General features: G+C 43.2%; 1 protein-coding gene and 1 long non-coding RNA gene across 2 annotated transcripts in view; one reads left to right on the top strand and one right to left on the bottom strand.

The window, feature by feature from the left end:
* LOC127011456 (uncharacterized) overlaps window positions 1–16,319 on the top strand; it is a 44,683-nt gene extending 28,364 nt beyond the window's left edge. The window contains exons 2-3 of the long non-coding RNA XR_007764457.1: window positions 11,727–12,906; window positions 15,548–16,319. This is a non-coding gene — a long non-coding RNA (uncharacterized LOC127011456). The remainder of the gene's footprint in view (window positions 1–11,726; window positions 12,907–15,547) is intronic.
* On the bottom strand, window positions 4,730–25,221 carry LOC108023974 (abnormal cell migration protein 10). Its single transcript, XM_017093698.3, has 4 exons — window positions 24,769–25,221; window positions 8,409–9,516; window positions 6,093–8,343; window positions 4,730–5,985 (listed from the first exon to the last, which is right to left on the bottom strand). Exons 1-3 carry the CDS (start codon window positions 24,910–24,912, stop codon window positions 6,113–6,115), a joined length of 3,483 nt encoding a protein of 1,160 aa, XP_016949187.1. The 5' UTR covers window positions 24,913–25,221; the 3' UTR covers window positions 4,730–5,985; window positions 6,093–6,112.
* Between the last annotated feature and the right edge of the window lie 563 nt (window positions 25,222–25,784).

Raw genomic sequence — 25,784 nt, 5'->3', positions numbered from 1 at the left:
TTATATACATATATATCAAATTGTATAGAAAAATAAAGCGAAAGAGTTACAGCAGCGACGTCGACGTCGACGGCGACGCGGCAGCGCTGCAGCAGCGGGCATTTCAAACAAAGGACAACATAACGAGATTAACACACACACACACACACACAGGCGGAGAGCCACCCCAAAAAAGTAAAAATACGCAGGAAAATCAAATAAAAAACACGAAAAAACACAACAAAATAAGAGGAGAAGCGAAAGCATGTAAAAAAGAGAGCTACCGGGGAGAGGAATTGAGAAAAAATAAAACCCGCTTAAATTAAGCCCACCTACTGGCCACCATCAGAAGCCACCACCCAGAACCGCCCAACCACCCAACCGCCCAACCGCCCAGCCGCCCACCAAGGAGGCTGAGCAGGCCGGACAGCGAACGCACGAACGGGTTGAAGGCTTCGCACACGCTGATGAGGACGCAGGGGCGCCGGGGGGGTTGGGGGTGGGGGTGATACCAGGCAGAAGGCAGGAGGCAGTGGTCAGGGGTGCGCCGCTCCGCCCGCCGGCACTTGCCAATTTAAACAGCAGAAGGCCACGGGCGAAGGCCACGACCATCGAATACCCGCTATATATTTGAATCCCTCATATCCCAGGATGCAGTTTCAATAGCATTTATAATCCTCTGTTTCACTGGTCTCTAAAATATATTTTAAATTTAAATTGCATGTTCTTACGATTGAAAACATGCAAAGGAAAGCCGTAACTACGATCAAAACCACTAAAAAAGGAGCATTTTTCGTATAAATAGAAATCCCAAAAAATCCTGATGGACCCCCTTGAAAAAAATCGAAAAAATTTTTAAATTTAAAATATTTTTTCCAGTGATGGGGATCGTTAGCAGAGGTCGCCCGCTGTTCAAAACAGTAGTTATTTTCGCTGTACGCCTTCAATTGGGTGAACTACGATCAAAAAACGACTAAAAAAGGAGCATTTTTCGTAAAAATAGAAATCCCAAAAAATCCTGATGGACCCCCTTGAAAAAAATCAAAAAAATGTTTAAATTTAAAATATTTTTTCCAGTGATGGGGATCGTTAGCAGAGGTCGCCCGCTGCTCAAAACAGTAGGTCTTTTCGCTGTACGCCTTAAATTGGGTGAACTACGATCAAAAAACGACTAAAAAAGGAGCATTTTTCATAAAAATAGAAATCCCAAAAAATCCTGATGAACCCTGTTAAAAAAAATGCAAAATAAATAAATATTTCATTACGGGATGGAGATCTTTACAATAAAAAAAAAAACTAAAAAATAGCATTTTTCGTAAAAATGTTAAAAATTATAAAAATTGGCTGAAACAGAAATTCTTCTTATAGTAATGGCATTGTTTAATTTTATAATTTCGTTGTTTTGACCTGTTTAGTCCTGTAATTTAACATTTTTCGCAAAAGAAAAAGATTTAAGAAATGTTTTCCATACATACCTTTCAATAAAAATGCTGTCAAAGCTGATATTGTTGCATAACTTTGGCAAATTTAATACGCCCCCCTAGTGTGCGTCCAAGGGGCATAAAAGTGCAAAGCGGGGGAGAGGGCTGCAAAGAAAGGACCACGCAGCATAAATAAAATGCCTGCCAAGCAAAGGTCCGACAACACGCACACACACTCGTATGCAGAGCAACCCTTTCTCTCCATCTCCATCTTCGTCTTCTTCTTACTTCTGCTGCCCAGTGGGCAGCCAGTGCGTGCCCCACCCCCAAAACCCCCCAAAAACCTCCTAAAATCCACCGAAAACCCCTGAAACTCGCACAAAATGCGGCAAGGAAACTGAAAATTATGTCGACTGAAGCTGCTGTCTCTGCCGCTGCCTCTGTCGCTGCCAACGCCGCTGTCGCCGTCGACGCAGAGGTCGTGGGCAGAGAAGGCGAAAGCCTTTCTCCCACCGACTCTGGTCAGTTTCGTTGCGAGGCCATTAAAATGCGTAAATTTGCAAAGGTTTGCTTGTTCGACTCAGCTCGAAAGTGGGAGGACTGTTCCTGGGACTTAAAGCAGGGGATGTACAAAAAAATTTGTTGATATATTATATCATGATACCTAAACACTTTAGATGACTTTCCTTAACATTCTTTGGGTTTATTTACAATATTTCTAACAATTTTAAGACATTTTAAAATCGTTAAAGGGAAATACATAACTATATGTTAAGATATATGATATCCTGAAATATAATAAAGATTTCCTTAACATCCGATGGGCTTATTTACCGAATTTCTGAAAAATGTTAAGATATTTAAAAATTATCAGAGGAAGTACTGAAATATATTCTTTATATGATATATCTTGATACCTAAATATTTTAAATGACATTCCTCAACATTCTTTGGGTTTATTTACTGAAGTTCTACGAAATTTTTAAACCATCAAAGGGAAATGCAAAAACATATTTTATAATAAACCAGTTCCAATGAACTACACATTTTAAATGACTTTTCTTAACTGAATTTCTAACAATTTTAAGATATTTAAAAATCATCAAAAACGTATTTTATTATATAGCATATCTTGATACTTAAACCTTTTAAATGACTTTCCATACAATTCGATGGGCTTTTTACCGAATTAAAAAAAAATTTAAGATATTTAAAAATTACCAAAGATTGATATAATTTTTTTTATAAGTCCTTAAGGATGTCTGGGATAAGCTCGAAAATAAGTCGTATCAATATCCATTTTTAGTAAAATTTTAAAATTAAAGTTGTCATAATTTACCTATATCTTTAAACCTATATGGTTTTACTTATATGATTTGACCTATCTTAAGGCGTGACAGTGAGTTGGCCAAAAAGTTTTCGAGGAAATTCATTCTTTGTACAAACAATACTATTATTTTTATTTATTTTTGTATTATATATATAAAAAAAAAAACCCACTTACCTTGTATTAAAAACGCGCCGCTTTATAAAAAGAAATGTTCTGTTTTATCTCCCCACTCCCCTCCATCCCTTTCCATCAGGGAATAAATCGTAACTTGCTTTTATTCAAATTTTTCTTAGGCATTTCTCGCATTTATTTTTCATAGGTTTCGTAACACGTTTCGTTCGCACAGTTTTTGCTTGTTTGTTCTTTTCTGTTTTTAATATGTTTTGAATGTTTCTATCAAAATTACAAAAAATTCCATTCGATTCGGAATATAAGGTATATATAGTAATATATATTTATATATCAAATGTGTGTTTTATTTGTGGAAAAAATGGTATCAAATGGCAACATTGTTCACTATATAATAGCCCTGCAAAGAATTTCTTGTGTTTGCTTATTAAGTTGAAGTTTTCTTTGATTTCTTTAGTTAGATGCTGTAGTTTTGCGCTGCGGTATTTGTAAATTTGTAGTTAATGCATATGAATGATGTCTGAATGTGTCGGCGATAATGTAGTAATAAACTTACTTATTCTGTTCTCCTCCCCAGTTGTAGTCTTTTCATTTAGTTGTAGCTTGGGCTTTAATATGAGTTTCCTTAGTTTATATAATTAGGATTCTGTTTTGTGTTTGATTTCTTGTTCTTTTAGTTGAACCTTGATTTATTCCGCTTCGTTACTTAATTGTTTATACATTTAATTGAAGTATTCAAGCAAACAAACAGAAACAAAAAAAATATATAAAGTATATGCATAAGATGGCAAACAAAATATCTTTAAAATGCTTTCGAGTAAGTTTCTAGATTTTACTTTCTTTTGCATCGAATTACATATGTATATATGCATATCGTTAATATATAAATTTATTTAGCATTTCAATTTACTTTTCTCTTTACCTTGGACTTAATGACTAGGTTCATTAAATTTTATTACATTCATTTAGCAAAAAATGTTGCAGGTTTTCCATTCTCTTTTTGTTTTTGCTTTGACACGACGACGGCGCCTATGGCACATCCTTGTGTTCCTACCATATATATATATATAGATATACATATAGCGTATAGTGTCTAAAAAATATGTTCATATAAATTCAAGCTTTAAAAAATTGGCATTTCCTTTATTTAAGTATGTTTATATCTAGATCTATATGCATAATACCCTTTAGTTTTGTATACGTAGGAAAGTAAAATTCAAATTTACCATAATAAACCCAATGCTAGTTTCTTGTATTCAAAACCAAAACGTTCGTACATCATTTATATGTGTGACATAGAATGGGAAACAAAGCAAGCTTATATGATGCGTTTTTCGGGGATTGGGGACTGAACACTTTTGGGATGGCTGGAGAGAGAAGGCGAAGTTTTACTCAATTGAATTGATCACTATTTGATCGCATTACACATTCCGATGTGTACTTCATACAGTAGTATATGTATGCAATGTGTATTGGGACCAAAATAGTCTAGGTTTGATTTAACATACATTTAAACTGAAATTAATTATTCAACCAGGCTTTTACAATTATGTTTATATATATTTATATATGGCTGTCTCTGGCTGTACACAAAAATACATACAAAACAAATGGCAAACAAGTTACTACACAAAAACAATTACAGAAATGAGCAATTACATAATCCATCTATGATACTTAAAGATTGCAAGATATATGTTTGTCGATTATAAAGAATCGATAGCTATTCTGCGCATATTTGTTTTGCCTAGTGCACAGCAACTATTTAAGCTTTACTGAACCTATTCAATACCAGCATGCATAGAACAATTGAACCTATAGGAACGCTTAAACAATTACACGTTGAGAAACAAAATTCGTAAACGAAGAGTACCAAAAGATTAATTTATATATTATTACAATTACAATTACATATTTGATTTGTGTACAGAATTGATTCCATTTCTCTTATTGCCCTCAATTTAAATAGTTTGATTTGCACATACAAATTGCATTTTATGGCTGATCTGTCTGATTTATCTGTGGTTGGCGATAAGTACAAAGAGAATGATAAATTTAACACTATTGAGGAACTTGACAAATCTTTTGAAAACTAAGCACTTGGTTATTTAAACTGAACAATCAAAGTGGAATACAATTTTTGGATAAATATAATAATATCGCTTTAAACAGATTAAATAATTTGGATATACCAACGCACATATGTGTGGATCAATATATATTAGGTGTATATGCAGGGCTTCCCCTATTTAGGTTTATATGCTTTATAAGGCATTTCCTTTGCTAGCGCAGCGCATTTCATGCGCTTACAAAACGTTCACTCTACCGTTTACAAAGTTTATCGCAAAAAAAATATATAAAATCAATACTAAGAGCAACTGAACAGTTAAAAAAGTGCATGTATATATAAAAACATTGTACACTTATCTAACGCTAATTTAGTATTTTTTAAATAATGCACTATTGCTTTAAAATGCATTTTCCCTTCTTTTTACAAACTAAAATTTAGCTTAAATATTTTTACTAATGCAGAATTCCTTTTTTTTTGCATTTTGCTCCTGCTTTGTGTTCTTGCTTTTTCGATTTTCGAAATGAATTAAAATTTAGATGTAGAAACCATGCCAAAAGTGTCAACAAAAACTTTTAAGTGCTATTTTGTGGGGCTAATAAAAAAATGTTGGTTAAAAAAACCAATTAAATTCTTAGGATACAAAATATGAATTAATAAACAACATTTTATTTGATAAAACAAAAAAAGAAAACAATTTGTATTCAGCAAAAATGTGAAACATTTTCAATAATTATTCCAAGTTCCTGACACTTTTGACGCGGTTTCACTCTAAACTCGAACTAAAAGCAAATTCTGCAGTTTGATTCTCTGTTATGTGTAATACTTTTGTAAGAGAAGTGGGCGTGGCCATAGCATATTCTTAGAAAATATATATAGTCATACGCATGTATGATTTAATTAGTGGTTTTCCATCTCGCTCTGTTGTTCGCCTAGACTTAAATAGGAATTTGTAAGATTCTTGCTTCTGCTTTCTTGTAGACAAGTAAATATGGTGCGCTCCGCCATGAAACTCCTTCCCTTCGAGACTTAGGACCCAAGTGTGTGAGCGGATTCACCTGAAAGGGAAATAAATTAGTTTTGGATTGAAAACTGATGAAATTCAAAGGGACACATTACAGTGGACTGTCGCAATCCACCTGCATTCCGGGTCTGATTCACTTACTCTTCCCATTTTGATGATCCCTACACCCGGTTGGTCAGGTGCGTCTTGTCGCTCCGCTTTGGCGGCGGCGGCGGTGGGCGCTTCTTGGCCGCCACAGCATTGCCAGGCGGCGGTGGCAACGGAGGTGTGCCAGCCTCTGCGCCACCTCCTCCGCCGCCCGCCCTCGCCTGGGCGTGCACGTTCTCGTAGAGCGCATTGTGCGCATACTCGTAGTGCTCCTGCACCCAGTGGCTCACGTTGGCCGTCTCGCGGTAGTAGTGCGAGGAGTTGGCGCCCGAGTTGAGGTTGTGGGCGGCCAGCAGATCCTCGTTGCTAAAGTCCCGGAAGCCCAGCACCTCGTGCGGCGTTGTGGCCGGCTCCGCCTTGCACTTCTGCGCCACCTGCCACTTCTTGCGCATCACGCGCTGCAGATCCTTGAGGAAGTCGCGGGGCGGATTCGAGGCGGACTCCTGCAGCCGCTTGGGCGAGGTCACCTCGCTGCCGCTGCCGTTGCTCTGGCTGGACAGGCGCGCCAGATCGGAGCGCGGCGGCAACATCGGTCCGGGAGCGTAGGTCTGGTAGGCCGATCCCGCGCTGGAGTTCGAATGGCAACTGAGCGTGGTGCTCGGCGATCGCTGCGGCAGCACCGGCTCCGGCGAGCACATCTTGCGTCGCAGCAGCACCGGCGAGTCGGCGAACGAGACCTTCTTCTGGGCGGGTGGCGGCGGCGGCAGTGGCGGTCCGGCCAGCTGGGCGGGACCCACATAGTCCGGCGGCGCTTTGTATGGCGGCGCTGCCTTGAGTGCGCCAGCCGTCTGTTTCACTGCCGGCTTGATGGGCTTGGCCGGCACCGCCGGTGGCAGCGATCCGTTGCTGTTCGGCATCATGATCATCGGGCTGCTGTTCATTGGTGTGGGAGTAGCTGGACTGGGCGGTGCTGCATAGGTCATGGCCAGCACATCCTCGGGCGGCGGCGGTGGTGGCAGGGACGCCAGCGATAGCTGCGACCCGTACACATCCTGGTCCTCCGAACCATCCAAAGCGGGTGGCGGAGGCGGCGGCGGCAGCGAGTCCAGGGATAGCGTGGACGAGCACATTAGCGAGGCAGCATCGCCCGGCGGGGGCTTGGCACAGATGCTGGGCGTTGGCGTGGGCGTGGAATTGCTGCTGGACGAGGTGGAAGAGGCACTGCCCATGGGCTCCACCTGCTTGACGACCGTGCTCACGGGCACGGGAATGGGACGCCGCTTCAGTGTGCCGCTGCCGTTGCTCTCCTGCGACTTGCGTCGGCTGTGGCGACGCGTTAGTGTGCCACTCCGCTCGGGCGAACTGGCGTCGCCGCCGGCGCTCTCGCAGATGGTGATCTCGCCCACCTCCTTCAGCTGGCGTGTCATTGTGGTTAGCGGGAGATTGGGCTTCATCGAGGGCTTGCGCTTGATGGTGCCCGTGGTGAACTCCGAGTCGAAGCCGTTGTTGTCGTCCGAGAGGCATCCGCTGGAGCTGCTGCTGGAGGCGCGCGATGTGCGGCCGCTGGTCGAGTTGGACATGCTGCTGATGGCCGAGGATACGCTGCCGCACTGCGACGGCACCGCCGACGAGATGCTCGAGATCGACTCGCTGCGCATGGACACGGCAAAGCTTGACTGCGAAACGGCATCGTCGCGGCTCAGGCAGAGATCCTCGAGCAGTGACTTGTGACTGTCCCACAGCTGTTTGCCGTACTTGCACACGCGGATGGCCGTCAGCCAGCGGTCCAGCGTCGGCAGATCCTCGGCGCAGAGCATCTTGAGGGAGCGACACGACTTGCTCAGCGAGGAGTCGGCCACCGCCTTGAAGCCGAACGTGTAGTCAGTCGGCGACTTCCACTTCTTGCGCCAGCCCAGCCCGGTGTACACGTTGTGGCCGTGGAACAGATTCAGGCAGACCAGGTCGCGCGTGTTCTTGGTCTTCTCCTTGGGGAAGTAGTAGAGGCCCGAGGAGCGCAGCACGAAGTGATACCGTTTCCAGCCCTTCTTGGGGTCCGCCTTCATGTAGAGCGGTCCGTCCAGCTGCAGCTGGTTGTGCGAATCGAAGAACTCGTCGAGCAGCATCTGCCGCGTCTGCTCGTCGTGCTGGCAGCCAGGAGCCATCTGGGGACCGGGTAGGTAGAGCTCCGGGCGCAGGAACAGCGCCACCTTGTCCGGCCGCTGCTGGAAGAGCACGCGATTGCCGGCATCCGAGTTCCACGTCATCAGGTTGTCCACCAGCAGCTCGTGATCCTCGAACAGGCGTTCTGTGGGGCGAGGGAAAAGATAGGTTTAAAAATCCGCTAATTGAGTTAATCCTGAAAGTACTCACCCATTTGGAGGTCGCCCAGGTGCTCCACCAGCGCCCAGTTGGACTGCATTAGGACGTGATTCTTGTCGGCCAGCAGGCGTGTCACATGACCGCAGACCATGCGCTCGTCCACCAACAGCGACTTGGAGGCGCCGTCGGAGGTGAAGGCCTTGACAAACAGCCGCCGGATGGAGGCGCTTTCGAGCTTGTGCAGCGCCAGCTGGATCTTGGCCGCCTTCGAGATGCTGTTGGCGCCACTCTGCTGGCCACCATGCTGGCCATGGCCGTGCCCGCCATGGACGAGCTTCTCAGAGCCGGCCTGCTGCTGCTTTTGCTGCTGCTGGTGCAACTGCTGCTGCTGTTGTTGTTGTTGCTGCAGGGATGTGTTCGAGGAGGCCGACGACTCGCTGGACAGCAGCGACACGGTGTCGCTAAAGGCGGAATCATTGTCGGGCGACTCGGTGCGCGGCTCCCGGGGCGTGACAACGCCCAGCGTTATGCCCATGGTCATGCCGACCGGTGGCGGTGGATGAACTATCATGCCGGCCGGCACTGGTCCGCCCACGAGCCCGTGTCCCATTCCTAGACCGTGTCCATTCTCCGAGATCCCGGACGATGAGCAGCTGCTCACGTCCGCTGAGATGCTGCTGTTTGTGCGCGAATGGGAGCGCGACGAGGCAGCCGACATGGATGGGACATTGCCGGGCAGCTGGGTGGCCACTCCAGGTGGCGGTGCCACCTGAGCGCCGGCCATTGGAGCACCAGCCAAGCCGGGCAGCAGGGAGGCCTCACCATAGCTGATCTGCGCCTCGAGCAGACTCAGCTCGCCCAGGATCTGGTCCAGCTCCGACTCCTGCGAGTCCTCCAGGTTAGCCATGGAGATGCGGTATGTGTGGGAGAGCTGCTTGGCCTCCGGCGTCAGGGGACGATCGCTGTGCCTGCGCAGCTTGACGCCAGCGCCAGCACCGGCGCCGATCACAGGGCAATCCCCGCCAGCCACGAAGCCAGCGGCGGTCGTCGTCGTCGTCGTCGACGTTGCCGGCGCACCAGCAGCCGCTGCTCCTGCTCCTGCTCCTGCTACTCCTTCGCCGCTAGCAGCGCCACCCACCAAGATGCCCCTAAGGTTGATCTGGAATGGGGGAGACCAGAGGGTGGGATTAGCATATCACAAAGTTGGTATATTATATAGAAATATGAGTTTCTATCTTACAGCATTTATATAAGGGGAAAAATGGGAACTATTCGAATTTTAAGATTATATTCAAAAAATAAGTGGAAACTTCTTCATATCTATATAAAATGATAGGACATTATTAACAGTCCTTAGATCTTCTCCGTTAGAGTAAAATACAGCACATTATGAGATTATTTTTAAAACAAAATAGATTCAAGACTTTCTATATTTAAATTGACACTTTTATCCATAACATTGTTTCTCCATTTCACAAATCTTATCAATCGATTTGAAACACTCTTCCGGTCTTTCCAATCTGTTGCATGTTTTACAATGATCAGTTTGGACACAGAAATATTTGTTCGAGACGAAATTGAGACGAGGCTAGTATGCTAAACATTTGGGGACCGTTTCTCCGTGAATCGAAGACTCCATGGCTCGAATTTAAAATGCGCCAGATGATAATTGGGGCTGGGGAACTGTGGCTCTGCAACGAGACCCAGAAATGCCCAAGTATTATCAGTTGGGCTCCCCATCGCGTTTGCTATTGTGGCGGCCTGCTCGAAACGTGCCCCAGCGGAGCGTCCGCTGCCGACCGACGATTTTACGATTAGCGATTGGCGATTGGCGATTGTCGTCGGTGGCCAATGCAGCTGGGCCATCCGTTTCCGCCCCCTCCGGCCCAATCTCTGTGGGACCCCCTTTCTGGGCGACAGCTTCGCTTCAAACACGTTACACATTTCAGTTTGGACGACAGCCCCTTTCCGCCGCCAACACCAGTCGCACACAAAGAAAATTGATACCAATTTAATGATTTTATGCCACATTTCTGATCAGACTCCAGCGAAACGACTATTATTCGATATAACAGCGAGGTAATGATAATGGTAATGATTGTGAAATCACAGAAATATTTATTTATCTACAAAATATTAATCAAAAAAAAATTATAGGAATGCAGCGGTGGTCGAACCTGTGCAAAATTATAACTCTTTAGGAAACATTTTTTTTAAATATTTATAGAGGGATTTTAAAGTATCAAACCCTTAACATTTTGGGATGATTTTGCAAAAAAAAAAAAGTATCATTTAGTGGTAATCGAACCTGGCAAAGGAGGAGTTCTTTAGGGAAATTTTGGTTGCAATAGTTATAGGTTGAGTTAAAGTTGAAGTATTAAACCCAAAAGAAATTTTCGGTAAAAAAATATTTATAGGAATGCAGTGGGAGTCGAGCCTGGACAAAATAAGAATTCTTTGAGGAAAACACTTTTTTTTACCATTTTTATGGAGATTCAAAGTTAAAGTATCAAAACATAAACACCAAATAATTAAAAAAAAATTCCTAAGACGCAGTAGGATTCGAACCTAGCCTTAGTCTTTTATAATATTACAATTTTTCAAATTCAAAGCAATTTTATAAATGATATCGAACCAAACCCTCTTTTTTCACTGTGCACATTTGCTAATACTGCTGTCGCTTGGCAATCAAAAGCTGAGCCGACGACTTCCCCGCCGTCCAGCACTTTTGGCGTTTCTCCAGCAGCAGCCGTCGACATTGCCGATTGTTGAGCACTGTTTTTATCGCCGGTTACAGCTTCTGATGTTTCTCGGGCCGCCGTACTATTGCCCCGATATAATGCAGTTGGAACTGCTCGACGACTGGCGGCCCGAGTGGCGAGTGTTAAGTAATAAACCAAGGCATAAGTCACGTATTAAAGCGACAAAGAACATGGGAAGGGGGTCGTTAACTGGTTGGGGGCAAAGGCAAAAACAATCACAATCACAATGACTGGCAATTGGCCAAGAGAAAGGGCAGGAGAAGTACGGAAGAGATACTGCAGACTTGTAGAGAATAGAGGTTTCTGCTAGATCACAAAGAAACTAACAATTTTAACTTTAAGCCTTCGACAGCTTTGACTTCACGGACGTGGTGCATCTTGAAATCTATTTTTTGAAACTTATCAACACTACACCGTCTTTTCATACATTAGAGGCTTTTATTAGATTACACAAAACTAAAAATGTTTAAATCTATTTTTTGAAACTTATCAACACTACACCTTTTTACACCGTCTTTTAACACTTATTTAACTGTTTTCGACTTGATATGGTTTTACACTCTGTTAAAACACCATTTTATTACCCTGGAAACTTGGTTCATTTCAGTAAGACTTCACAACCAATCCGATTGCAACCTATCCGAGGCATGTAACCCGTGGAATATGTGACAGCGCTGACAACTGCCGACGTCTTACTGGTCATTTCGGTTACTTTCTGTTGATGGAGCTGCCTTTTTTATGGCCTTTTCAACGCTCGACTGAATGAGTCACTGCGTGGCTCGCAAAGGTTTTTGTTGTTTTGTTTTTACTTTACTTTTTTAGGTAATTGGCACTTTACCCAACCGAACTCCACCCGGGACCTGCGATGATGATCTGCCATCAGTGTCAGCTGTTCAACGCACCGAGAAGGGCAGCGGATAATGGCGATGCGATGCGGTGTGAAGGTGGATGAAATGGGGGGAAGGTTGAAACGAGGTTGGAGAGCTGGTTCCATTCAACAATGCATATGTCGCCCCGCTTGGTTAGCGTTGATTTATGGACAGAAATGTACATAAATACGGGAAACGGAGTACGGACTACAGAATATACACATATGGAGGGCGGCGGCATCTAATAACCTCCACGATTGCCCTTTTTCCCCCAAAAAGCCTCAATCGACTGTCCACAAAGTTCAATGACAGCCGCAGCAACGAATCCCCAATTGAGAAGTCCAGGGGGAATGGGAATGGGAATGGTGCCGAGCAGACCCCACACAGAATCCCAGTCCACCGGCCATTTGTTGCTGTTAGTTTACGGCTCTTGTTTGCATATTTGCATAGGTCTGTCCACCACTGCACTCCCATTCGACAATACAGGGAAAGAAACTATCACCAGAGTGTATTTCACTTGAGGGGAATATTTGCATACAGCAAGCAGTATACAAGGGAAAACCTAGGAGGAGTATACTAATATGTAGTTCAGATGGTTCAACAGCTTTTATTGCTGACTTATCCAGTGATCGAAACCGGTTTTCATCCAATCACAGCCAAAACCCATTGGGAATTATAGCGTGACAGAGGCGGAAAGGAATAATAACAGAGAAAACACAACCATTAATCAATTTTAATTCATACGTGCTATCACAATTGCAACCGAAATAATATAGGAGCTAATTTGAATAACTTCTTTTGGGATCATTTTCATTTGATATTGTATTCTTGATTCTTTTCTAAGCACTATCATCAGTTTGGACAATTATAGGTCCCCTCACAGTCCAGTGTCAACAGTCCAAAGGCAAATAGAAAAAGGTGAGTGCTATATAGGTGCTAGCTTAGCTACAAGAAGGTTAAACAGCAAACCTCATCTCATCTTTGTAAAAATCTTGTTTCTACACTCAAAATTATATAAAATAAATAATAATTTACTTAAATATTTATTTTTATAGCTAGTTATACAAGAACTAAATTGGTTTGCCAACAGTTGTTCGGGCAATCCAAATATGAGTCACTAGTACGTGACCTCATTTAAAATAACACACCTTTTAAAGCCTAATATTCTCATTAGTTTTAAAGTTTTTTACTCTCCACTAAGGCATGCCTCCTAGTTCATAAACAACTGCACAATTACTAATGTTTGAGAGCGGGTAAAACTAAACCGAGCTATTTCAACTGCTTCCTGTCTCCAGCTTTACAGGGAATTTCCCTCGCATGAGGATTTTTTCTTATAAACAAAATTTGACACACGATAAACCTCAATGCTATCGCTGACTTATACATTTCAAAGTTATTCGCTGGTTTTCCCTTGTTACTGACAATAAAATCGCCTTGTTATTAAGATGTCTGTGCCCAAAAGTGCCTTAAATTACAATCGTCAAGTGTGAAACGAAGTAAACCATAGTCCGCGCTCTGGTTTTTTTCCCTGGAACCCCGCGTTTCAGTCGCAGTTGATCTGTGAATAAGTTTCACATGCTGCAGTTCAGTGTTCTTGGCGGATCGCTTTTCTGCTGTTCACCTTGGGCGGAGCATATGGCGGCATGACTTCCCTGATAAACCAATTATAGCCTTGGCGGATCCGATAATTGTATGGGCAATCGGCTGAGAGCAAGTCCGAAACTGGGTTGGGGCTGTTGGCTGTTCGGGGGGTCAAATGGGTGACCTACCTTACCACGGGGCTGCCATCTGGAGCGGGCCAACTGCCGCTAACAAGTGGTCAAACACTGCACTACTCACGACCTACTCAACCCCAGTCGCATGTCCTGGGCCCATTCCACTCCCTGGGGAGCGTTGTCGGAGTTGTTTCACCCTCCAAAGTAATTACTTTTGCACTACAATAATATTTCCAGTAATTAACTAAAAGCGACAGTCCCCGGGCCCCACTCCACTGACGTCAGTCAAGATGGGCGGGGACTTCTTCGCTCAGGGCCCAAACGCATTATGAATACTCTCATGTTTGTGGACATTTACAGCCACTTCCGGAGTCGATTAATAGAAACAACAAACAGCGTTGCCAAAAACCCCACACAAGAGTGGACAAAGCAGCAACAATGGCGGGCAGAGAAAAAATAAATTAATACATTAAATTTAACTTTTAATGGGCCCCATTCACACACACCGCTCGGCGCTGCCTTATGGAGCAGCCGCTTCGCTCCTTTGGCGAAATTGTCGCTCGTAAACGAGAGCCTCGCACATGGTATATATGGAATACCGGAATTTATAATGCGAGTGCCTGGGTTTACGCCACCATTTCGGCCGATGACCATCGGCGCCAGCAAGAGGCAACGGAGCTCCGACTCTGGGTTCTGACTCCACTCCACTCCACTTAGCTCTGCGCCGTTCGTTTCGGCTCGAGCTTGGGCTTGGTTCGTTAAGCAGCCTAATTGGAGGACCCCTCTTTCGGGGGGGTCTCCACCACGAGAAAAGAACCCAGGCATAGAGAATGCCTCTGGCATTGACTTAGTTTGGGTCACCTTGCGAGGAAAATATCCGAAATCATAAATGGCACAGGTTATAAAGGCGCCAGAAACAACAATATTACACTAAGATCTTTATATACTGCTGCCCAAATATGCTGACAGCTGCTTTTTGTTTTGGTATTGTTCGAACAAAGGCCTTTTCAAGGCGAAAACCCCTTGAATTGAGGCCCCTTTTTTGTCTGTGTACGTCGGAGTCAGCCCGCAGAGTTCAGTTCAAGGCAAGACGATGCAACCGGGTGAACCGGGTGATCCGAAGAGTGAGCAACCATGAAGGGCGGCCCAAATGGCCAGGAAGTGGAGTACTGCTTCTGTGCAGCGTTAGTGGTTCCCACAAATTATTATTCTTCGAAAAGACAACACAATGTGATACAATTAGCGTTGATATTTTCGAGGAACTTTTAAATTTAAGACTTACATTGAGTATTCGCTACTTTAATTAGTCTTAAGAAGTTATTGTGGATCGTTAAAGATCTGGAACCATAAATATATGTATAGAGAGGCTCCAAAACGTCAAATACCCTCTGAAAATACAGCTGTTTTTGCAATGTCAGTGATTTCCAGTAATTATATAAAATAAGAAACCATAAATTTATCTATAGAGGTGCTCTGTTGGTATTAAAACCCTCTGATATTACTCCTTATTAATATAAAGAAAAACCAATTTAATACCATTTGCGTTGAGATTTTGGAGGAACTATTAAATTTGGGATTATAGTTAGGTCAAATAATAATGCTTCTGTAAAAATGCTAAAAATATAGATATTTATATATATTTAAAAAGAAAGTTATAAAAAATACAATTGTGGCACAACTTTCAAGGAAATATAAAATTTTACATTTATATTTCCGTTGTTCTTAGATGTATGAAGAACTGATAAGTTTTTAGGATCTTTTAACAACGGAACCTGGTTTCCAAGTACTTGCTAAGCATGAATACATCTTAAGAGCTGCTCCACTAATAGTACATCCCTTTTCAGGTCAGAACTGCGAGGAACCCTCTGAAACTCATCAGGAAGCGGAAGGCGAATGAAGAAACCCATTAAATCAACACACGCGATCCTTGGGAAACATCTGATCCCACTTGAGAGACTTGCGAGAGGTTCGGAGGAACCCTTGTCACAGGATGAAGACGAAGCGCGACTGGGGGCCCAGAGGAAATCTGCGCTGATGACCGAAGACCGCGCTCCGGCCTTGTGTGGCGCGTGCAAAGGAGCGGCCAGTGACGCGTGTCCTTAAATGCAGCTGCCGCCTGTGGAGTACAATCAACAATAAATCCGAGATCCGAGATCCGAGGCCTCGCCCCTCAGTCGCTTTCGGGGCAACTGCTGCTACGCACTCAGCCCGAACTCGTCGCCGTGCCCATATCACGGGGGAACCTCTAGACAATGGCAGCCAGCAGACGTTGCACCTGCCACCGAGCACACAATGCAAAGTGGCAGAAAGGAGAAGGCCCAAAATACAGCACAAAAAAGGCCGATGACGTTCGTCCGCTGTTTGAGTTTGGTTCCTTTTCGTCTTGCCCGCTTCTTCAACCCCTCTGAGTCACACACACCACACACCGCTGATTATGAGATCAAGATAGTCGCCGTCTCAGTCGTCGTAGACCCGGGAACAGATGCGTTTTCGAGCACATCCTCTAGCGGTGGTTGGTTATCCCATTTGCGCACATTCAAGGCGTAGCCCAAGTACACTTTGAGAAACCCCCCTGACAAGGGCACAAGAAAAGCGCCTCATCGAATTTTTGATGGCCATGTAAACAATTATTATTTTAATAGACTTTGTAAATAATAACAAATAAAGAGTTGAACAAAAATATTTAGAGTTTTTCTTATGTTTCGCTGAGAACCTACTGCCAACGCGAATTCTTCAGGTTCTTCGTAACAATTTCTTGTGAAATTTCGATATATATATTATTTTTTAATGCAAAGATAACAAGGGCAATGCTTTAATATGTCGGGACATATTAATAAGTAAAGACTGGAACAAAGGTGTGTAAAATTTCGAATGTTTTTTACACCTACGCGAATTCTTCAGACCCTCACTTCTTCATTAAATTTCCTTTTGAATGAAAACCAGAGCCTTACTTTAATTTGTTACATGTTAAAAAATAATAAATAAAGAGTAGAACAAAGGTGTATGTGTCACTGAGAACAGGCAGGCTGCGCGAATTCTTCAGGCCTGTATTTCTACGTGACAATTCCATCTAAAGGTCCGCTTACAGATTATTTTTCGAGTGCAATGAGAAAAAGAACAATGCTTGTAACTTGAGATGTTCCCCTCCCTTTTTCCTGCCCTTTTTCGACCAGGAGCAGAGACCCTCCACCCTCTTCATCCACCACTCCTATGCACAGCCTCATCAATCACTTGTTGATATTGTAAAGTGCAGTGCAGCAGTAGAGCGTGGCCTTATAATTTTCATTTTCGGCCTGAATTATAAATCATCAGCATGTGTGATTACAAGCTTTATGGCCGAGTTCACCCACCCTTTCTTAGTTTTGACAAATTTTTTATTACAGCTCAATCAATTTCGGAAGGGATTGAGGGTGGTGGCGGTGGCCTTTTCCCCTCTGGGAATGAATTGGGGAAATAATCCGAACGATAAGCACAACATTTTCTATAAATCATTGGCCTAGATGGCCTGCCGCTCGGTTCTATTCTCCAATCAATGTGCATTATAATATCGTAGAAACTAATTCGGCAAATTGGAAGCTAAATGCAAAGCCCACGCATAACTTTTTCGGTCCAAACCGAATCAATTAGGAACGGAATGCGGAATTCAGAATGTGCTAAAGACCATCTATAAATTATACAGTCATCTAGTCTATATCTAGATCTGGCATATGTAAACACATCCGAACGAACGTGAGTGTGTGCGACGAGAGCGCTTTAAATTGCTGAAATGTTTATTGCGGACTTTAGACGGAGTCAATTAGCGAAAACATTGAGCCTGGGAATGGCAATGGGAATAGAAATAGGAATAGGAATACGAATAGCAATGGGAATGAGAACCAGAATGGGAATCGCATTTAAATTGGGAACAAGCAACTGATTTACAGTGTGACCGAAGGCCCATTTAACGCAGAGTTCAGTGTGCTAAATAGTGCCCATGCAACTGCATTCGTGTGTCTTTCCTTTTGGTTCCCTCTGTCCCTCTGCATGCTCGAGTGGCGAAATACAGTCTATTAGCCAAATTGGTTGAAATTGGGAACAAGCTACTGATTTACAGTGTGACCGAAGGCCTATTTAACGCAGAGTTCAGTGTGCCAAATAATCCCCATGCAACTGCATTGTGTGTGTCTTTCTTTCTGGTTCCCTCTCTCTCTCTGCTTGCTCGTGTGGCGAAATCCAATATATTAGCCAAATCGGTTCACTGCACGCCCACTTGGTGGCACACAGAGACCCCGATCCCATGCGATCCCCAGTCCCCAATCCCACTCCCGCCGCAGCAGTTTCCTCCTGATCGAAACCGATCTGCTCCGACGCAAGCCAAATCCGAATCCGCATCCGAGTCCAAATCCGAATCCGCATCGAACGACGACGAACGCATACAGCTCGTGTTTAAATATAATTTACAAATTGTAACAGACGCCCACAGCAGCTGGCCAAAGACGAGTGGAGAACGAGGAAAGGCATGGCCATGGGGAAAGGCGAAACCAGAGGGGAGTCGTCGGAGCCACAACCAAAAACCACAACTAAAAATACAAGATATACAAGAAAATGTCCGCTTATTTTGAAATGAAGACGAGACCCATCGACCCCGAGAGCCAGCAGCGGCATCTCGGGGAGCGAAAGCGGGGAAGAATCAATAGATGATGGGCCGAATGCAGGGAAAACGATATGGATGCGGGGGAAACTCTCTAATTGGGTATACAAATGTGCAGTAGACCCGTCGATTGTATGAGTAAACTCACCATCAAATATTCAGAGGTCTTGAAAAGAGACTTTGAAAATCCAGTGATCAGTAATGCTACGCAGTGCACTTCCAAACAAATTACCGATGGGTTGTATTTCTCCATAACCAACACTTTTAGGAACATTGACTGGGACTTGTTACTCAGACTTAGGGATCATATAATGGGCCTTACATTTCGAGTATGTTGCACCGTTCTCATGATATCTGAACCCCTTGCATCTGCTCACTTTTGCTGAGTTAATTACTTTTATGATGCCACTTCGGTTGTTCTTGACCTAGATACTAAACTAACTTATAATGTTCCCATATTTGCGACTCTTCTATTGACCCAATCAAGAAACAACTGTTTTCTTAATAGTAGTTCATAGACGCAGTTGTGTAAGTGCTCTTTGCGAGTTATTTCCATACTGATAGCACACTCAATGTTATGAATGTTAGAAGCTAAACAACAAGTTCAGCTACTTTTTGCAAATGAAATACTAGACGGTTCTGTAAATGGGAGCGTACAGTGGGCATTATCAAAAACCCCAGAGAACAATCGGACTCGACACCCCTGATCCAATGTCCCAAGGTCCCATTTCGAAATGCAGACGGTCAGAGTGAGTATGTGGGTGGAGATAAAGAACAACGAAATGGCATAATATTCAGACAGCAGCAACATAAATTTAAAAAACCACGATTTCGCCATCAACTTGGGGACCAAGCCAAATTTTTACATTTCCGCAAGAGAATACACACAAGTTCTAGAAAACATTTTCCTATATATCAGGAACCAACTACATATCATTTTATCATAACAGAACTGCCTCGTAAATAACTTATGGTTACCTAAAAGGCGACACCTTCGCGGTACTCTCTTCTATTTTACTTCAAGCGACCACTGTCGTTTTCAACTCCCCCACATTTTCCGCCACGAAAACGCTTGACGTAGAAACGCATTTGTGTGCGTCCATTATTTTTCCCCATTTTTGGTTCCTAAACGGAAACAAGCGATAATAAAGTTTCTACAACAACAAATGAGCAGCGCAGCAGTTGCCGCATAAAAATTCAGACGATGTCGCACCCGGCAACGCATGTAAAAGCACACAGCACTCGGCGAAAAGCAAAAGCAGAAAGGGAAAAGCACAAAGCAAAAGCAAGGCAGAGCAGGGCGTGTAACAAGAGAGTCGTAAAATCTAAGGTAATGGTGGCACGAAAAATCAGAGCACCGGAGCATGCAGCCAAAGTGTGGAAAGCATTTATAGAGTCGTACCTTCGAACATCAGGTGATCAAAACTTTTATGGCCCTCTCTGTTATAGACTGTTTTGGAGAAATGTTTCGGTTCGCAGAGCAAGTTCGGATCGTATTCCCTCTTAAAGAACTTGATATAATACGTTTAATTATGATATCAGTACCTTTTCTGTATTTCCCCCGCTAAACTCGCATTGGAAGTATGAAATATTTTGGAAGAAAGATATGATTGTGGGCGAGAATGGCACATTTCTGGGCTACGATTGCGTGCAGGGATTTACGAAATAAACATGTGTGGGTGGTTGGCGGCCAACAAAGAGGGCTAATGCAATCGCAGCAGTACACTTCCATTACGGATCACTCGGTCAAGTGGGTCATTACAAAATGATGTAAGCAATGCTATGTGGAACGCAGAACTTCCCCAAAGCCAGGTGTAGTTTTCAAAAGCAATCAAATCTTCAGTTCTAGATTTCCTTAATAGACCGAAATTGTAAGGAACCTACATACATACATATCTTGTAGATGGGATATGATGATACTGCCTAGGATCGTAAATGTCTCTTCAGGGGCACAAGAATTCAACCATGTGTCAGATGAGAAAGGCCCACGACAGATATATGTACATGTGTAATTAATGGACGAAACTGGTCTAGGCCTAGTGCCTTTTCCCCTCTCGGAATCTATAAAATCAATCACATAATTTCCACGAATTGCCCGTGAGTCACACTTTTCCGACTGCAGCTCTCTTTTTGGTCCCGTTCTCCCGTTGAATCGGTGAGAGATCTGCAATTACAATCTGTCTTTGGGCTGTGTGCGTGCCAGTGGCGGCGCGCAGGGGGTTGTCAAAGGGGGTTAGCTACATCTAAAATATATAACCTTGTTATAGCTTATATTTGCCGGTTATAAAATCCTTGAGAGTAGGGGGAGGTTGAACTCCCAAAGCACCCCCTGCGTAAGCCACTGGCTGCGTACACGCAAAAGGGGTAAACGCAGTGTGTGTGCGTGAGTGTGTGTAATGTAATTAAAAAGAGTTGAGCAAATATTTGACGAACGTGCAGGACCAATTCGGCGAAGGAGGAGTCAAGGAGTGGGCGAGAGAATAGAGTGGCCAAGGAGTCAGTCGAAAATGCGGGTGACTCTCTGCGGGGGGTGGCTGTGCGGGTGCGTGGGAGGGTTAGGGGAAGGGGTGGAATGACGCACATATGACTGAGCGGAAAACCGGCAAAAGTCACAAGGGAGAGTAATGGCCAACAGGGTTGCCACCTTCGCTGCAATCGCCCGTTAAAAGCCGTTTCCGAGGGCGCAACAAATGGAAGACAAAGTAAACAATTGTAAAATCGACTCAAGGCCCAGCCTTTCTCGCTTATAAAGCTTGTATTTTCCCCATTACTTTCCATTTGAAATGTAAGTTTTGAATATTTTTAGGAACTAAATAATATAAAGAGTTGTATTTAATAGAATAAATGTAACCTGCAACTTGATTTTTTCTGGGTTGAGGTAAGCGTTAATTTACATGCAAACTACCGTTACTACAGTGTTTAGTAACTGTTAACCTGCACTTGCTCACGCATTACAAAGAAATGAGGTTATCGGTAATAAAATAAAGATAGTGCTCTAAGGGACGACTTGATTTTTCACTTTCGGCAGACTTTGAACCAACTTAAACTGCCAAAAACCAACACGAAACTCCCATCTTTCTCTTTGTTTTTCGTACCCAGTCTCCCTCCATTTTTTCTGACAATTAACAAAAGGCACTTTTAATTATTGCTTCATTTACCCCGCGTAATGTGCTGCTCCGTCTCCTTCTGCTTCTCGCGATGTTTGTTTTTGTGTATATAAAGCGGCAATCACAACACAATGGATCAGGGCACTTTGAAGGAACTTAATAAACGCAGCCAGCCAGAGGGAAAAAAGACAAAAAAAAAGAGGCTACGTATTTGGACCGAAACGGAACGCAAAGTCAAAAAAACAAAAATAAAATTGAATAATTGTGCACTTCGAATTCCGCGCGCGCTCTTTTTCCAATCGCTCTCGCACTCGCATCCGCCGTGCCGTTCGTTCGCAGTTTCGTTATTCGCCGCCTCTCGCTTGCTTTCGTCTCGATTCGTGCCGCCTTGCCAGCCTTTCTTCTTTCCGCTCTGCGATGTCACGTCTCCTGCGCGCGTCGGTCGAAACGTAAATGGCGCACTCACAAAGCGACAAACTCGGAAGCGAACTCACGACTCGACGAAGCACACGGCAAAACAAACGCGAGAGAGCGCCAGTGCTGCCACCCGGCCTGCGGATGCAGGCGAGTTGGCAGCCCTGGTCGGCAGCAGATGCAAGTGCGTGCACTCAGCGAAAAGTGGGGGTAGTACGGAAAATATTCACATATATACAAAAACATGTACTGTGGCTCTGTCGTACAATAGGGCACGTACTCCCTTCAGATACATGTGCTTTAAAACTAAATAGATTAGGCTAACTCGGCTTACTTTTGTGGTCTTGTTTTGTTTTCGCATTCTTTTTGTTTGGATAAAAAAGGCTATATTTGTATTTACAATCACAAACCATTTCTATGGTTTCAGAAAGTATTATCACTAAAATGTTGTGGTTTTCCTAAAAAACTATTTTTAAAACGAATGATTTTGTGACTAGCGTTGTATGATTTCACATCAGATTCAGAACCAAGGAATTAATTTAAAACCAATAATACATATAAGAAACTTTAAAAAAAAATCTGATAATTTGTTTGTTTTTTTTAATTTTATAGATTTAATAAAACTCTTCTTCTATTTCACCCTCCTTTGTAGGAACTATATATATGACCCTAAAAGTATGCCTTTTAAATAGAAAATAGTATAGATCTATTTTTTTAATATTGACCACATAACGTTACATTAAATAGCACTTTTTAGCACAAATATGGTTCGTGGATGGATTGCCTTTCGACTTGTATTTGCAAAACAGTGCGAAATTACCTCATTTTACATCCCAATTTGTCCTTTCTTAATTTTATTGCTGTCAAACAGCAGCTCATTCAACCATACACAGGTACGCAATACCTTTTTGCTGATGTGTAATATTTACATTTGGGAAAATGAAAACTGTGCGTGCTGGACAAGCCGAAATGGGTAGGTAAACGCATTTTTGCCGAATTTTGCTGACCTATGGGCGCAATTAAGCAAATTTGACACGCACCGGGAGGACAGGGTCCTGCTGTGAATCCTTGAGGTGCACGCAGTCACGTCGTGGGATTGGGACTGGCATCCTTGGGATAGTTGTGTACAACTGACTTACTTATTGTGTGTTTTCAGTGCTGAAAACCGTGCAGCTTCCCACAAAGGTGGAAAACAGTTTGACGGACAACTGCGTTTATTACAAAACACCTTAAACCGTTTTGAAAGCAAAAACCAAATAATAAGATGGTTAAGGAATATTTAACTATGAAACTTTTAAAATGAATGATATTAGCACCAGTTTCTGGTATTATTCTAGATATTTAGTTGCTTTGTCCGTATTGTCCGTATCTCTTTGGTACAGTTACGGTCACTGTTGGAATGTTAAAACTATGCACGGTTAATATAAAAACTAAATGGCTAAATGAAGCCCTTGTTTTATCGGCGTATTACCACCATCCTGATCCGGAAACTAATGGACCTTCCTTGTCGGGGGTATGCCACAAACTGATGGAAAGTAAAGACGCAAAAGGGGGCGGACGAGCGCCCGCTGCCGCGGCAAAAACAAAGGGGCAGCAACAACAACCCGGTCGCCTTCGTTGTTGTTGCACTATTGTATCGCACATCGTCTTTCATCGGCAATGGAATCGGGTTTTTCTCCGCTCTCGCATAAACAAACCCAGAACTTCAGAAAAAAGACTGAAAAACTGAACAACAAAACGCCAACGATCGGCAACTCTTTCAGAATTTATGCACGGTGAAAGTAATGGGGCAAGAACGGAGAAAGAAGCGAGAGAAAGAGCGAAAAAGTTAGTACACCAATTAATGTGTCGGCACTTTGTTGGGCTTTCCAAGTGCTGGGTTGTTGTTGGGGCCCAGCAGCTGGTCTAGAGATTAATCATCCCACTCTCCGAGTTCGTTTTTATTCATTTTTCCTCGGTCCATTGGCATGAGCCGAGTGGAAAAATTGGCCCTACAACTTGGCTAATACTTTATAAATTAAAACATAATACTAAATCTATTCGGGACCAAAAATTAGCTCCATGAAATGTATTGTGTTTTAATAAGATGAATACACTTGGCAAATAAGCAATTGGGAATTATAATTCACTTGAATTTGGTTAAAATTTTATACAGCTTTTAATGTATAGTAAGTATATAGATATCGACCTTTGCAATAAATTAAAACTTAAATACGCAGAGAGAATTATGTATACAGTGTGATGAATCATATCATATCATAATTTTCTTAATTACTTTGACAATTTGGGACCAGTTAATAAAAGAAATTTAACAAAATGGGATAACAAAATATGTAAAATAATTGCTGAACTATAATAAATTGATATCATATCATCATTATCCATATAATTATTATAATTACTTTAAGAACTTTGGATCAGATATTTTAAAAAACTAACCAAAATAGGATTAAAAAATGTAGAAGTTTTCCACTGAAATATATTAAAATTCTATTATAAATTTAAGCATTAAAATACACCGAAAGTAACATTATTGGACCAGTAAAAATAAAAAACAAAATAGGATTACAAATGCAGAATTTTATTACTGGGTGGGTGGAATGATATCATTTATGTAAATATTAAAATTCACAGGAAGAATTATGAACATAATATGATAAATTGGTCATAATTACTTTACAAATAATGGGCCAGTGAAAAAAATACGAAATGTATAAATTACTAATGAATTATATGAAAATTATATCATAAGTATCGTAAATGCAACACTTCCCTCCCATTTTTTCTCTGTGCAGCTCGGCCCTATGACTGTTTTTTTTGTGTGGGTTCGAATTATGAAGTAAAGAGGAGTACAGAGGAAACAACCGAGAAACACAAACACATTTGGAGAAACTCGGGACTGGGAGATACTTACGTTTGTTATTGTGGCTGCTTCCTCGAGGTTGTGTTGTTGGATCTGCTGCTGGTGGTGCTGTTGTTGCTGTAGCTGTTGCTGGAGTAAGTGCAGTTGTTGCTGTAGTTGTTGTTGCTGATGTGCCGCAATACCACCGCAATCCATAGTAATTATGGGGACGGGGGCGGGGGGTGTGTGTGTGGGAGTGGGAGTGGAGTCGTCAATCGAGAACGCACTCTCTCTCTCTCTCTCTCTCTTCCTCTTTCTCTGGCTCCGTCTCCTGCTGCCCCTGCTCCCTCTCTCTCCTGTGCTGCCCTCTGTGTGCGGCGATCGCTTATTGCAGCGGAATGAAAAGCGAAACAGACATAATTGAAGAAATGCGATAGCGATCCGTCTTGAATTTCAACGATTCGCAGTAGGGGCTCAGTTAACCGCTATTTCTGTTTCTGTTTGCGTCTCGTTTCGGCCGTCTTTTCAGCTAACTCTGCAGCCTGCCTTTGTCCATATTTTCGGTGGAAAAACCACTTCCTTGCTCTCTCGCACTCCAGCCCGCTCCCTTGCGCTCCTTCTCGCTCGTTGCGTTGCGTGGGCGAGCGACGGGCAGAGAGCCAACGAAACGAGGCGAAGAGAGAGAGAGGCGAAGTTCGGAGTTTTATGCACTGCAGCGGCGAGTGTGTGGGCTGGCTTTGTGTGCCTGTGTGACTGCTGCCTCGCGCCCTCTCTTTCGCTCGCACGCCCAGCACTCCAACTCCAGTTACGATTTCAATTCCAATTCGAATAGCTCCCAATCCAAGGCTTCCAACTTCCAGCTCCTATACGCCCATATATCCTGCCTGAATGCGATTGTTTATTGCGATTCCGGTAGCTACTTGCTGTATTTGCGCTGCGCCGAGTGCACTTGCGTTTCCAATTGCGATTCCACTTGCCTGGGCAGCCAGCAGCAGCCCACAGAGGTGCAGTTTGCACCGCCCGCGGCCATCGGTGATTCACAGATAATTCGGACACTGCGGCCCCAACTCGCCGTTCCAGTCGCAGTG

The sequence above is a fragment of the Drosophila biarmipes genome, chromosome X, assembly GCF_025231255.1.
Source record: "Drosophila biarmipes strain raj3 chromosome X, RU_DBia_V1.1, whole genome shotgun sequence".
In the NCBI taxonomy this organism is placed as follows: domain Eukaryota; kingdom Metazoa; phylum Arthropoda; class Insecta; order Diptera; family Drosophilidae; genus Drosophila; species Drosophila biarmipes.
Note: the sequence above shows the minus strand (reverse complement) of the source record. Positions and strands in the feature narration are given on the sequence as shown.

Coding starts and splice junctions, on each gene's coding strand:
- LOC108023974 (XM_017093698.3), bottom strand. CDS start 24,912: ATGGATTGCGGTGGTATTGCGGCACATCAGCAACAACAACTACAGCAA. Junction 9,517..24,768: donor AAGCAGCCACAATAACAAAC/GTAAGTATCTCC, acceptor CCCCCATTCCAG/ATCAACCTTAGGGGCATCTT. Junction 8,344..8,408: donor CCTGGGCGACCTCCAAATGG/GTGAGTACTTTC, acceptor CTCGCCCCACAG/AACGCCTGTTCGAGGATCAC.